This window comes from Stegostoma tigrinum, chromosome 21, assembly GCF_030684315.1.
Source record: "Stegostoma tigrinum isolate sSteTig4 chromosome 21, sSteTig4.hap1, whole genome shotgun sequence".
NCBI classification, from domain to species: Eukaryota; Metazoa; Chordata; class Chondrichthyes; order Orectolobiformes; family Stegostomatidae; genus Stegostoma; species Stegostoma tigrinum.
In genome coordinates this window covers 47,342,470-47,356,448 of record NC_081374.1, presented here as the reverse complement: position 1 = coordinate 47,356,448, position 13,979 = coordinate 47,342,470, and the positions used below count along the sequence as shown (strand labels likewise).

The 13,979-nt window shown below is 57.6% G+C and overlaps 1 protein-coding gene across 4 annotated transcripts in view; it reads right to left on the bottom strand.

Moving 5' to 3' along the window:
* LOC125463009 (DENN domain-containing protein 2D-like) overlaps positions 1 to 13,979 on the bottom strand; it is an 87,215-nt gene that overhangs the window by 49,889 nt on the left and 23,347 nt on the right. For 2 of the 4 annotated variants that reach the window (XM_059653507.1, XM_059653508.1), the window contains exons 1-2: positions 13,629 to 13,710; positions 7,476 to 7,607 (exon numbers count right to left, since the gene is read on the bottom strand). In XM_059653507.1, the coding sequence (XP_059509490.1) occupies positions 7,476 to 7,607; positions 13,629 to 13,695 (199 nt within the window). In that variant the 5' untranslated portion in view covers positions 13,696 to 13,710. Of the gene's footprint in view, positions 1 to 7,475; positions 7,823 to 13,628; positions 13,711 to 13,979 lie in introns of those variants that run through there. The other 2 variants (XM_059653509.1, XM_059653510.1) reach the window with 2 other exon arrangements.

The following is a 13,979-nucleotide window of genomic DNA, read 5'->3' as shown; positions in this document are numbered from 1 at the left end:
CTGAGTTCTCGGGCTGTGGCGGCGAGGGTCTCTGGGTGCTCGGGCCGCGGGGGCGAGGCTCCCTGCGCTCTCGGGCCGCGGGGGCGAGGCCCCCTGCGCGGGCAAGGACGGGCCGCGGGGGCGACGGTCCCTGCGCGTGCAAGGGTGCCTGCGCTCACGGGCTGCGGGGGCGAGGGCGCCTGCGGTCTCGGGCCACGGGAGGGAGCCACGGTGAGGGACCCGGTGCTCTCAGGCTGTGGCGGTGAAGGTCGCTGAGCTCTCGGGCTGTGGCGGTGAGGGTCCCTGGGAGCTCGGGCCGCGGGGGCGAGGCCCCCTGCGCTCTCGGGCCGCGGGGGCGAGGCCCCCTGCGCGCTCGGACTCTGGGAGTGCGGCTCCCGGCGCGCTCGGACTCTGGGAGTGCGGCTCGCGGTGCTCTGGGGCTGTGGGAGTGGGGTCCCGGTGCTCTCGGGCCGTGGTGGCGGGGGTCCCTGTGGTCTGGGGCTCTGGGAGTGAGGATCCCAGCGCTCTCTGGTTGCGGGGGTGGGAATCCCTGTGCTCTCGGGCTGCGGTGGCGAGGGTCTCTGTGCTCTCGGACCGTGGGAGTGAGGGTCCGTGCACTCTCTGACTGTGGGAGTGAGGGTCCGTGCGCCCTTGGGCTGTGGGACTGATGGTCTCTGTGGTCTCGGGCTGTGGCGGTGGGGGTGCTAGTGCTCTCCGGCTGCGGGGGCGAGGGTCTCTGCGCTCTTGGGCTGTGGCGGTGCGGGTCCCTGCACTCTCGGGCCGTGGCGGCAAGGGTCCCTGCGCTCTCGGGCTGTGGCGGTGGGGGTGCTGGTGCTCTCCGGCTGCGGGGGCGAGAGTCCCTGTGCTCTCGGGCCGTGGCGGCAAGGGTCCCTGCGCTCTCGGGCTGTGGCGGTGGGGGTGCTGGTGCTCTCGGGCTGTGGGGGTGAGGGTTCCTGCGCTATCGGGCTGTGGGATTCAGGGTCCCTGTACACCTCATGCTGCGGGAGTGAGGGTCCCCACACAGTGCCACGAAGTCCCTCCATTCCTCAGATACCTACAGCAGACAGCTTGGGGTGGCTGAGGGCGCCACTTCTCAACTTACCCTGTTGTCTCTGTTACCCCTTAAGTCATACACTCTGTTCTGAACCAGAAGGTCACGGGCCGATGTGCGTTCCTCAAATACAAGTGACATTGTGGTGCAGGCTGGGTGTGGGGCGAACGTGAGAGCTGCTCTTCCAGGTGGGACCTGGCAGTGTCACCAATGCGCAGGAGGAATCTGCTTGACCTTTCTCATCCAGATTCTCTCTCTGTAGAGTAACCCAGTCTGTCCCATTGCCTGCTCTGAGCCCTTAAACCTGAGATTTATTTCCCTCAAATCCACCTCCAACTTTCTTCTGAAATCACTGATTGCCCACGTGGGGCATGGAATGGAAGGTAATGGGTTCCATGTTGTTTTCACCCAGCGAATGGTACTAAATGCTCACCTCTTAGCTAAAGCATTAATTCTGTGCCCTTTAGTCTTTGTACCATAAGCTAATGGGACAGCTTTGCTTTCTCTATCTAGTCTTGTTACTATACTGGGTCTGAATCTGAAAGTACTGCACGCATTTTTGCCCCTTTGTTCCAAAAATGTTTCTTTCGAAATGGGCTGTGACTTAGATGGTAACTGTGTGCGTAACAAATATTCTGTAGGGGGCTGATGGTAGGATGTAACATTTAAAGAAATTAGAGACACTTCAGACAGGCTAGACTGTGAACTCATGTGACTACAAGGATAATGAGGGGCTGACAACCATCTGCCCTTCAGCAAGCCTTTCCATGAGGATTATGTCTCAAACTGCAGGCTTGTTTTGTGTTTTGCTCTTTGAAAAATACACAAGACCGAGAGGTTAAAATGTCAGTTTCAGCTCTATTGGAATGGACTAGTGACACCAAACATTCCTAACTGCACCGTAACAGCCAAAACACTGTCCCTTAATTACCTTTGTGTTGCAGGTAAAGGCAGACTGTCTCTCACTCAGAGCTGCAAACCAACTAAAAAATAAGGAGAAAGGAGCCTCAAACAGCCTACAAAACCAAGAATCTCAAAATCAACTATTCAACCGCCAACATCAACACAACCAGGAACACCCACTGCGTTCAACTATTCTCTCTTATATAATTCAGAGAACAATCCACTTATCTACATCTTGAAAACTTTTATCTGTTTGTTGTTGATCAGAGTGCACACATGTCACATTTAGCAATTCTTGCATTTAGTAATTAATAAACTCACCCGTTTTGTGAATGAAAGAAAGCCTGGCTAAATTGGTACAAAAACAGAAGTTGCTGGAAAAACTCAGCAAATCTGGCAGTGTCTGTGAAGAAAAATATCAGAGTTAATGTTTCAGGTCTGGTGACTCTTCCTCAGAACTGACGGCAGCCGCGAAACATTGGTTTATATGCAGAAAATAGGGACGGGGAAAGGGTAGGGAGTAAACGATAGGATAGAGGTTAGAGGCTGAAGAGACACAAGAGCAGTTCGACTGACAAAGGATAATAAAGTGTGGAGCTGGATGAACACAGCAGGCCAAGCTGCACCTCAGGAGCACAAAAGCTGATGTTTTGGGCCTAGAGCCTTCATCAGAGACAGACAAAGGAATTGCTAACGATCAGGCTGGGAGGGTGAATAGCTGTTAATGGGGACTGATAGTCAGTAACAACAGGGGGTGTGTAATGGCAATCGATGTGATAACAAGGCCTGGTGTGTGGGGTAGGGGTCTAGGACATGGGAAAGTTTAGGCCCTAAAATGACTGAACTCGATACTGAGTCCAGAGGGCTGCAGGGTCCCCAAGCGGAAAATGAGGCGTTGTTCTTCCAGCTCGCATTGAGTTTCGCTGGAGCACTGCAGCAAGCCTGAGACGGAGATAGGACGGTGTGTGAAAGTGGCAGGCAACTGGAAGCTCAGGGTCTTTTTTGCGAGCAGAGCGTATGTGTTCTGTGAAGCTGTCACCCAGTCTATGCTTCATTTCCCCAGTGTAGAGGAGGCCATATTGTGAGCAGCCAATGCAGTAGACTAGATTCTGTGAAGTGTACTTCACTTGGAAGGTATGTTTGGGCCTTTGGACACTGGAGAGGAAGGAAGTCAATGGGCAGGTGTTACACTTTGGTGACTGCAGGGGAAGGTGCTGTGGTGCTGTGAGTGTGAGGCAAGTGTGGACCGGGGTATCCCGGAAGGAATGTCCCTGTGGAAGGTGGACAAAGGAGGGGAGGGGAATGTATGTCTGGAGGTGGCCTCTTGCTGGAATTGACGGAAATGGCGTCTGATGATCTTCTGGATGTGGATGCTGGCGGGATGGTAGGTGAGGACAAGGAGAACCCTATTGCTGTTGTGGGAGGGAAGAGAAAGGCTGAGGGCAGAAGTGCGGGAGATGGGTTGGACCCTGTTGAGTGCCCTGTCAACAACGGAGCTGGGGAATCCTCAGCTGAGGAAGAAGGTGGACATTTCGGAGGCTCTCTTGTCGAAGTTGGCCTCATCTGAACATATGTGATGGAGACGGAGGAACTAAGAGAATGGGATGGATCTTTCAAGGAAGTAGGATGCAAGGATGTATAGTCCAGGTAGTTGTGGGAGTCGGTAGGTTTGTAATGGATATTAGTCACCAGTCTATCCCCAGAAATGGAAACAGAGATGTAGAGGAAAGAAAGGGAGGAGTCAGAGATAGACCAGATGAAAGTGAGGGCAGGGTAGAAATTGGAGGCGAAAATGATTAAATTTTCCATTTCTAGACGAGAGAGGGAAGCAGTACAGATGATATCAATATATCGGAGAGAGAGTTGTGGGCGGGGCCGGAAAAGGACTGGAACAAGCAATGTTCCACGTATCCCACAAAGGGACAGGCATAACTGAGGCCCGCGCGAGCACCCATGGCCACCCTTCTGACCTGAAGAAATTGAGAGGAGTTAAAAGAGAAGCTGTGAGGGTAAGGACACGCTTGGCCGAGCGGAGGAGGGTAGTGATTAATAGCCTTAGTTCAGGCCTTTGCTCCAAGGAGAATTGGACAGCCTCGAGATCCTACTGGTGAGGGGTGGACGTGTAAAGGGATTGCACGTCCATTGTAAAGAAGATGCAGCCTGGAGCCCACAAACTGGAAATTCTGAAACTGGTGTAAAGCATCAGAGGAATTACATATGTACATGGGCAGGGGCTGGACCAGGGGTAAAAAGACTGAGTCAAGGTAGGAAGAGATGAGCCCTGTGGGTCATGAGCAGGCTGAAACAATGGGTCTGCCCGGTCTGTGGATTTTTGGAAGGAGGCAGAAATGAGCTGCGTGTGGCCAGGGGACTATCAGCTTGGAGGCATTGGGAGATCACCAGATGAAATGAAGTCAGTTACTGCAGCACACAGTGGCCTGATGGGCCATGCTGGGGTCATGGTCCAGGTGAAGGTGGAGGAGGTAGCTGAGAGCTAGTGCTCAGCCCCTGCAAAGTAGAGGTCAGTACACCAGACAACAACAGCACCACCCAAGCTTCATATCAAAGTCAGGGTTGGGAATAAGCACATAGAGTGCAGTCAGTTTGGAGGGAGATAGTTTGGACTGGGTGCTGGGTGCAGAGAATTTGAGGCAACCAACCTCACATTAACAGTTCCCAATGAACAGATCGAGTGCAGGTAAGAGGCCGGAGGGAGGGGTCCAGGTGAATGGAGAGTGTTGGAACTGGGCACAGGGGTCTGTGGGGTGGGGAGAGGACTCTTGTCCCTCCAGCAACAGCAACAGGGTTCCCCTGTGCTTACATACCATCCCACCAGCATCCACATCCAGAAGATCATCAGACACCATTTCCACCACTTCCAGCAAGATACCTCTACCAGGCACAAATACCCCTCCCCTCCCCTGCCTGCCTTCCGCAGGGGTCATTCCCTCCAGGACACCCTGGTCCACACTTCCTTCTTCAGAAACAACCCCGCAACAGCCCCACGGCACCTTCCCCTGTAACCAGCGAAAGTGCAACACCTGCCCATTTACCTCCTCCCTCCCCAGTATCGAAGGGCCCAAACATACCTTCCAGGTGAAGCAACACCTCACCTGCACTTCCCAGAATCTAACCTACTGCATTTGCTGCTCACAACGTGGTCTCCTCTCCATTGGGGAAATGAAGTGTAGGCTTGGTGGCCGCTTTGCAGAACAGCTATGTTCTGACTGCAAGAAAAGACCGTGAACCACCTGCTGACCTGCCATGTTAACACGCCACTCTGTTCCCTGGCCAACATCTGTGTCTCAGGCTTGTTCCAGCGAAGCTCAGCGCAAACTGGAAGAACAACGTCTCACTTTCCGCTGGGGACCCTGCAGCCCTCCAGACTCAATATCAAATTCAGTAATTTTAGGGCCTAAATTCTCCCATGTCCTAGCCCCCACCCCAAACACCAGGCCTTGTTACCACATAGCTTGCCATTACAGACCCTCGGTTGTTAGTCACTAACAATGTCCATTAACAACTATTCACTCTCCTGGCCAGATCGTTATCAACTCCTTTATCTAACTGTCTTTCTCTCTCTTTGGGCTCTATCCCATCATTTACTCCCTACCCCATCTCCCTCCCTATTTTCTGCATATGAACTGACATTTATCAGTTCTGAGGAAGGATCACCAGACCTGATTTTTTTTTGCGGATATTGCCACACCTGCTGAGTTTCTCCAGCAACTTCTGTTTTTGTTCCTGATTTACTGCGCCGCAGTTCTTTCTGCTTTTTTTTAATCATTAAGTCGGTTCTTCTTAAAACACAAGTTAATTTGGGTCTGGGAGAAAAGGGATGGGATCTCTTTTAAATTAACCTTATCCCTGAACTGAAATTGTGAAGAACGGTCTTTGGATTTGAAACTTTAGCTCTTGTCCTCGTCCAAGATGCTGCCTGACCCTGCTGAGTTTCTCCAACAGTTTCTTAGCTGAGCACTTCTTGTTTTAATTTCAAAATTCCGACAGAATTAAATGAAGCAGATCAAAGTACACACATCGTGTTAGCTGCGGCAATGGCCGGGGAGTTGCCAGAAACCTGGGCTCCTTTCGGAATAAACTCCGACCTGGAAGCCTGTTCGCTCCATAGGGGAATGTGCCACTTCAGAGACTCCAAAGGCACCTAGTCAGGCTGGTCCTGGTGATGATGATAAGAGGGTGGAGTGGAGTCAAGGCCAGGGATTATCTTACCAGGGAGGGTGCACTTTTTTTGCCATGGGTGGCACAGGGTACCTGAGCAGGAGTATTCTGTCCCTCATTGTAGGCTTACCTGCCAGGTTTCTGCTGGTGGTTTGTGCATGAGTTAACACCCCTACCCACTCAATAAAACCCTAAGGGTCCTTAGGGTCCAAGCAAGGGAGACTGTCTTTGCTCCTCCCTGCCCCAGCAGACCAGGTGACTGGTGCAGTAAACTGTGTCTTCCCAATCCATTATACCACAACTGCCAGACTCCCAGATCACGTCTGAGAGGGTAAGCATTAAAATCACTTACCATCCAATTTAGCCCAACAGAACACTGCACCACACTCCACAAATGAGTTAATCTGTTTTCTCGCCCCTCCAGTCCCACTCCAGCCACCCCTCCGTCCCTGTCCTCTCACCCCTCGTCCCATTCCAGCCACCCCTCACTCCCTGTCCACCCACTCCTCTGTCCCTGTCCTCTCACCCCTCCATCCCATTCCAGCCACCCCTCACTCCCTGTCCTCTCACCCCTCCGTCCCTGTCCTCCCACACTTCCGTCCCATTCCAGCCACCCCTCACTCCCTGTCCTCTCACCATTCTCCCATCAGTCCAGTCTCCCCTCAAACCTTCATCCCTCCGTCCAGCCTCCCCTCAAACCCTCACCCCTCAGTCATCTCCCCTCAATCCCTTCACTGTCTCAGGCCCCCCTCACCTCAATGCTTCACCCTCAATCCCCTCTCCCCCTCAGTCCCTCTCACTCCTCGTCCCGTCTCCCCTCTTACCCCCAGCCCCCGCCCCCCTCTTACCCCCAGCCCCCGCCCCCCTCTTACCCCCGCCCCCCTCTTACCCCCGCCCCCCTCTTACCCCCGCCCCCCTCTTACCCCCAGACTCAGCCCCCCTCTTACCCCCAGCCCCAACCCCCCCTCTTACCCCCAGCCCCAACCCCCCCTCTTACCCCCAGACTCAGCCCCCCTCTTACCCCCAGCCCCAACCCCCCCACTTACCCCCAGCCCCAACCCCCCCACTTACCCCCAGCCCCAACCCCCCCTCTTACCCCCAGCCCCAACCCCCCCACTTACCCCCAGCCCCAACCCCCCCCTCTTACCCCCAGCCCCAACCCCCCCACTTACCCCCAGCCCCAACCCCCCCTCTTACCCCCAGCCCCAACCCCCCCTCTTACCCCTACCCCCACCCCCACCCCCAACCCCCCCACTTACCCCCAGCCCCACCCCCACTCTTACCCCCAGCCCCAGCCCCAGCCCCCGCCCCCCTTACCCCCAGCCCCAGCCCCCGCCCCCCTTACCCCCAGGTTGGTACTGACCTCTCTCCGTGCCCAGTAACGTCCTTGCCCCGGGGGTTCTGGATCTGCTGTGCCCCCCATGCCATGTCAGGCGCCTGAAGCTCCTCCGAAAAGCCGACGTGAACTCGCTCATTCCGCCGCCGCCGCCCCGCTCTGCAACACAAACGCAGCGGCGTTACCGCACTCCGGCACCGGGAAGCTGCTCCCGGCCGGCTCCCCTTCACCTGGCCGCCTGCTCTCCCGCTCTCTGTTTCCGGGCTGCGGCTCCTCTCTCATCGCCTGCCCCACCCCGGCATCTCAACAGCTACAACCAGCACCCCCCCACACACCCCCAAAACAATACACAGCAACCCCGGGGGGGTAGTGAGAGGAGGGAGGGGTCAGGGGAGGGGGTGAGTGGAAGTGGGAGGAGAGAGGGGGAGGGGAGAAGGGTAGAGGGTGAGACGAGGGGGGGGGACGAGGGGGGGTGGAGGGGGTGAGACGACGGGGAGGATGGGGAGGGGGTGAGACGAGGGGAGGATGGGGAGGGGGGAGAGATGGAGAAGTGGGGAGGTGGGGGAGAGATGGAGAAGTGGGGAGGTGGGGGAGAGATGGAGAAGTGGGGAGGTGGGGGTGAGGGAGAAGGGGAGGGAGATGGAGGAAGGGGGGAGGTGGGGGTGAGGGAGGAAGGGGGGAGGTGGGGGTGAGGGAGGAAGGGGGGAGGTGGGGGTGAGGGAGGAAGGGGGGAGGTGGGGGTGAGGGAGGAAGGGGGGAGGAAGGGGGGAGGTGGGGGTGGGGGAGGAAGGGGGGAGGTGGGGGTGGGGGTGGGGGAGGAAGGGGGGAGGTGGGGGTGGGGGAGGAAGGGGGGAGGTGGGGGGTGGGGGAGGAAGGGGGGAGGTGGGGGTGAGGGAGGAAGGGGGGAGGAAGGGGGGTGAGGGAGGAAGGGGGGAGGTGGGGGTGAGGGAGGAAGGGGGGAGGAAGGGGGGTGAGGGAGGAAGGGGGGAGGTGGGGGGGAGGGAGGAAGGGGGGAGGTGGGGGGGAGGGAGGAAGGGGGGAGGTGGGGGGGAGGGAGGAAGGGGGGAGGTGGGGGTGAGGGGGGGGAGGTGGGGGGAGGTGGGGGTGAGGGGGGGAGGTGGGGGGGAGGGAGGAAGGGGGGAGGTGGGGGAGGGGGAGGAAGGGGGGAGGTGGGGGAGGAAGGGGGGAGGTGGGGGAGGGGGAGGAAGGGGGGAGGTGGGGGAGGAAGGGGGGAGGTGGGGGAGGAAGGGGGGAGGTGGGGGAGGAAGGGGGGAGGTGGGGGGGGGAGGTGGGGGTGGGGGGGGGAGGTGGGGGTGGGGGAGGAAGGGGGGAGGTGGGGGGTGGGGGAGGAAGGGGGGGGGGTGGGGGGGGGAGGTGGGGTGGGGGAGGAAGGGGGGAGGTGGGGGTGGGGGGGGGATGTGGGGGTGGGGGAGGAAGGGGGGAGGTGGGGGTGGGGGGGGGGGGTGGGGGAAAGTAAAGTAGGAAGGGGGGGGGGGGGTGGGGGTGGGGGGAAGGGGGGGTGGGGGAGGGGGGGGAGGTGGGGGTGGGGGGGGGGGAGGGGGGGAGGGGGGTGGGGGTGGGGGGGGAGGGGGGGGTGGGGGGGGGAGGTGGGGGTGGGGAGGAAGGGGGGAGGTGGGGGTGGGGGGGGGAGGTGGGGGTGGGGGAGGAAGGGGGGAGGTGGGGGTGGGGGGGGGGGGTGGGGGAGGAAGGGGGGAGGTGGGGTGGGGGGGGAGGTGGGGGTGGGGGAGGAAAGGGGGAGGTGGGGTGGGGGGGGAGGTGGGGGTGGGGGAGGAAGGGGGGAGGTGGGGGTGGGGGGTGGGGGAGGAAGGGGGGAGGTGGGGTGGGGGTGGGGGGGAGGAAGGGGGGAGGTGGGGGTGGGGGTGGGGGAGGAAGGGGGGAGGTGGGGGTGGGGGAGGAAGGGGGGAGGTGGGGGTGGGGGAGGAAGGGGGGGAGGGGGAGGTGGGGGAGGAAGGGGGGGAGGGGGAGGTGGGGGTGGGGGTGGGGAGGAAGGGGGGAGGGAGGAAGGGGGGAGGTGGGGGTGAGGGGGGAAGGGGGGGGAGGAAGGGGGAGGTGGGGGTGAGGGGGGGGGAGGAGGAGGGGGGTGGTGGGGGTGAGGGAGGAAGGGGGGAGGTGGGGGTGAGGGAGGAAGGGGGAGGTGGGGGTGAGGGAGGAAGGGGGGAGGAAGGGGGGAGGTGGGGGGTGAGGGAGGAAGGGGGAGGTGGGGGTGAGGGAGGAAGGGGGGAGGTGGGGGTGAGGGAGGAAGGGGGAGGTGGGGGTGGGGGGGGGAAGGGGGGAGGTGGGGGTGGGGGGGGGAGGTGGGGGTGGGGGGGGAAGGGGGGAGGTGGGGGTGGGGGGGGAGGTGGGGGTGGGGGGGGAAGGGGGGGGTGGGGGTTGGGGGGGGAAGGGGGGGGTGGGGGTGGGGGGGGGAAGGGGGGAGGTGGGGGTGGGGGGGAAGGGGGGAGGGAGGAAGGGGGGAGGTGGGGGTGAGGGAGGAAGGGGGGAGGGTGGGGGTGAGGGAGGAAGGGGGTGAGGGAGGAAGGGGGGAGGAAGGGGGGAGGTGGGGGTGAGGGAGGAAGGGGGGAGGGTGGGGGTGAGGGAGGAAGGGGGGAGGTGGGGGTGAGGGAGGAAGGGGGGAGGAAGGGGGGAGGTGGGGGTGAGGGAGGAAGGGGGGAGGAAGGGGGGGAGGTGGGGGTGGGGGAGGTGGGGGTGGGGGAGGAAGGGGGGAGGTGGGGGTGGGGAGGAAGGGGGAGGTGGGGGTGGGGGAGGTGGGGGTGGGGAGGAAGGGGGGAGGTGGGGGTGGGGGAGGAAGGGGGGAGGTGGGGGTGGGGGAGGAAGGTGGGGGTGGGGGGAGGAAGGGGGGAGGTGGGGGAGGAAGGGGGAGGTGGGGGAGGAAAGGGGGGAGGAAGGGGGGAGGTGGGGGTGGGGGAGGAAGGGGGGAGGTGGGGGTGGGGGAGAAGGGGAGGGAGATGGAGGAAGGGGGAGGTGGGGGTGAGGGAGAAGGGGAGGGAGATGGAGAAGGGGGGAGGTTGGGGGTGAGGGAGAAGGGGAGGGAGATGGAGGAAGGGGGAGAGTGTGGGTGAGGGGGAAGGGGAGGGAGATGGAGGAAGGCGGAGGTGGGTGTGAGGGAGAAGGGGAGGAGATGGAGGAAGGGGGGAGGTGGGGGTGAGGGAGAAGGGGAGGGAGATGGAGAAGGGGGAGGTGGGGGTGAGGGAGAAGAGGGAGGGTGAGGGGGGAAGGGGAGGGAGATGGAGAAGGGGGGAGGTGGGGGTGAGGGAGAAGGGGAGGGTGAGGGGAAAGGGGGAGGAGATGGAGAAGGGGAGGGAGATGGAGAAGGGGGGAGGTGGGGGTGAGGGAGAAGGTGGGGTGTGGGAGAGGGGGAGGGGAGGGTGCATGTGGGGGAAGGATGGGCAAGGGGGGAGGGAGAAAGGGAGTGGGGGAGGGGGTAGGGGATGGCCGGAGCAGAGGAGAGGTGAGAAGGACAGAGACAAGGGTAGGGTGAGAGGGAAGAGAGAGAGGGAGTGGGGAGACAGAGACGAGGGGCGGGGAGAGGAGAGAGGGACAGGGGAGGAGTGTGGGTAGAGGAGAGGGAGTGGGGAGGCAGGTGGAGAGAGACAGGGGAAAGGGACTGAAGGGAAGGAAGAGGGGAAATGGATGGAGGGAGGGGAAAGGGAGGGGATAGGGAATGGAGTGGAGAGGGATGGAGGAGGGGAAAGAGAGGGAACAAAAGGGGGAGAGGGAAAGAAGGAGGAAGGGGAAAGGGAGGAGGGTAAGGGGAAGGAGACAGAAGGAGTGGGTGGGGAGACAGGGAGGAGAGGAATTGGGGAGAGAAAAGCAGGACAGAGAGAGAAGGTAGAAGTGGGAGGAGAGGTGATGGGAGAAGGGGTTAGGGGTAGAGAGATCTGAGCATGGGGCGGGGGTGGGTGGGGTAGAGAGAGTGAAAGAGGAGGTTCAGGAGTATTGAAGGAGGTGAACATCGTTAAGATACATATCCTCCATGATCTAACTGACCATGGGGGATATATTTTGAGGGGCTGAGTGGCCTTTTCTTATCTCTATTTCTGCATGAATAAAGGTGAAAGGTTTACAATGATGTGCAAAAGAAGGGGATTGATAAAAACCGAACGAACTGTGGACGCTGTAAATCAGGAACAGAAACAGAAGTGTCTGGAAAAGCTGAGCAGGTCTGGCAGCATCTGTGAAGGAGAAAATCAGAACTAATGTTTCGGGTCAACTTTGGGATTGTCATGATACTGTGGTAAATGGCTTTGTGTTGTAAGCAATTTGGGACGTTTCTTAAGAACTGACTGCATTGGAGTAAGCAGTTAGATTTGGAGTTCAGAGCATGCTGCAGCCATTGGATATGAGACCCCTGGTTTGTGAATCTGGTGAGGTGGATGAAATCTGGGAAGTTGTGTTGGGCTGATTGGATGTTGCATTCCAGTGTTTGTTAGCTGAACATCAGATATTCGTGACACAGCTTGCCTGATGACTGAGGCAGTCTCTGAATTGCTGTTCAGGCGTGGGACAATCACACTGTCAGCAAGCAGCCTGTATCATTAACTTCTTTCTTTAAAGGACAGCCTCAAATAACGTCAAAAATCTCCATGAATCAACACATTTTGGAAACTGAAATTAGTGAGAGTGAACTTGTGCAAAACACCCAGCCTTTGGAAAACCACCATTATTTTGAGGGTCGGTGTGGACTTGTTGGGCTGAATGGCCTGTTTCTACACTGTAGGGTTCCTATGGTTTCTTTGTGCTTTCAGTTTAGGGATTTTATTCCATCTGATCTGGGTGTGTTTATTGACCATGTCGTTCCCTCTATCTACATATCAACAAGATCTCACTTCCTCCTCTTTTGTCCGACAGAGTTGCTCTGTGTTACTTTCACTTCCCTAAATCAATTCTTTTTTCACTCTAGTCAGTATCACCTATAAGCAATGTGCTTTTTCTCTCTCTCTGTTTAATATGCTTTGAACTGAATCTCTCTGCGGATGATTTGCTTCTGCCTCCAGGAGTTGACATCTGCCTTGCAGGCAATGGGGTATCATTTTGCTGTTGTTGGTGACTAATTAATGTGCCATTATCCAGTTCAGGTTGGAGCCCCATCTCCAAGCACTGTTGAGTCGATCGGAGAGATTGGCAGTATCTTGGTAGCAGGGGCATTGCTGAGGTTGTACCACGGAGCGGTATCCCAATAGCTGTGCGCCCTAACAACCATGTTTGGGGAAACCAGGGCTGGGCAGGTGCGCACTTATGAGGCCTTCCTCATGTGGGCACATGCCCACAGGGACAAGAAGGGGCCTTTGATTGAATCTCTTGACTGGCAATGGCACCAAAGTTGATTGTTAGCCACAGTGTCCGGGAGACATTGGACTCTCTCCTGCTACCATATTGCCAATTATCCCACTTCCCTGTCATCTCCAACAGGCAGGGAACGTCCAGCCCAAAACTTTGCGCTTTTTCTCAGTCCATCTCTGCATGTTTTGCTGTTGTGTCACCCCCTCTTCCATTGTTGTACTGTCTGTCTGTCTCTCTCCGACCCCCCTCCCTCACTCTGTTTTCCAATCTCTGTCACTCACTCAGAGTCTCTCTTTCCATCTTTGTCTTCAACTTTAACAGCTGCAGTTCCTTTTTTCCCTCCTTCTCAAACAAGTTTATGTCTCTCCTACATCCAGGTCTGCCATTACTTCCCCTCCCCAATATCCCTCTTTCTTGACAATTCCAATGGCAGGGACTCTGTAAAATAAAATCATATTTTTCTCTGTCTGTCTGTCTCTCTCTCTCTCTCTCTGTCTCTTGCTAGGTACACTGCTTCCACACTATTTAATCGTGCTTTGTATCACAGTCCGTGTCTCCCCAGCTGAGAATTATTAACTTTGATTGAATGTATTCCTGGAAATTTCACCATGTCACCTTCTGCACTAACTTGCTTTCCCACTTTCAGTCTTTTTATACCTTAAAAAAGGCAATTAAAATGTTTGTTTAATGGCTCAATACAGTTTCTCTCGGAGTGCTCAGCAACATCCTTGAGATTAACCTTCAATTCCTGGAAATGCCAAGAGAACCAAGGCAGGTTGGCAGCAGTCCCTACTGACTCCCTCATTCTATCCCTCCTGCCATCACTTCCTTGTCTCCTCCCAGCTCTGCCCAGTCTTCCTCCTCACCCACACCTCTCACCTGTGCCGTCCAGGCCCGAAATGTCAGTTTCCTGCCCTTCCAATGCTGCTTGGCCTGCTGTGTTCATCCAGCTCTGCACCTTGTTATCTCAGGAAAGGAGTAAAGTCGGGGATTGTGGGGTGTGCCAAGGGACTGAAATGAGTTCATATGGGAAGGGGACTTTTGAAATTGTAGAAGGGTGAGACATTCATTCCAAATTTGCTTTGCTCAGTTCTGACAAAACACAAGCCTTCTATTCCCCACCCCACCCATCACTCTCCAGCTCTGAATCAATATAGTTATGTTTTACAATTCCAAAGTTCACAGCGTGTATGTCCATTGCGCAAGTGTAAGTATTTGTTATCTTTTACA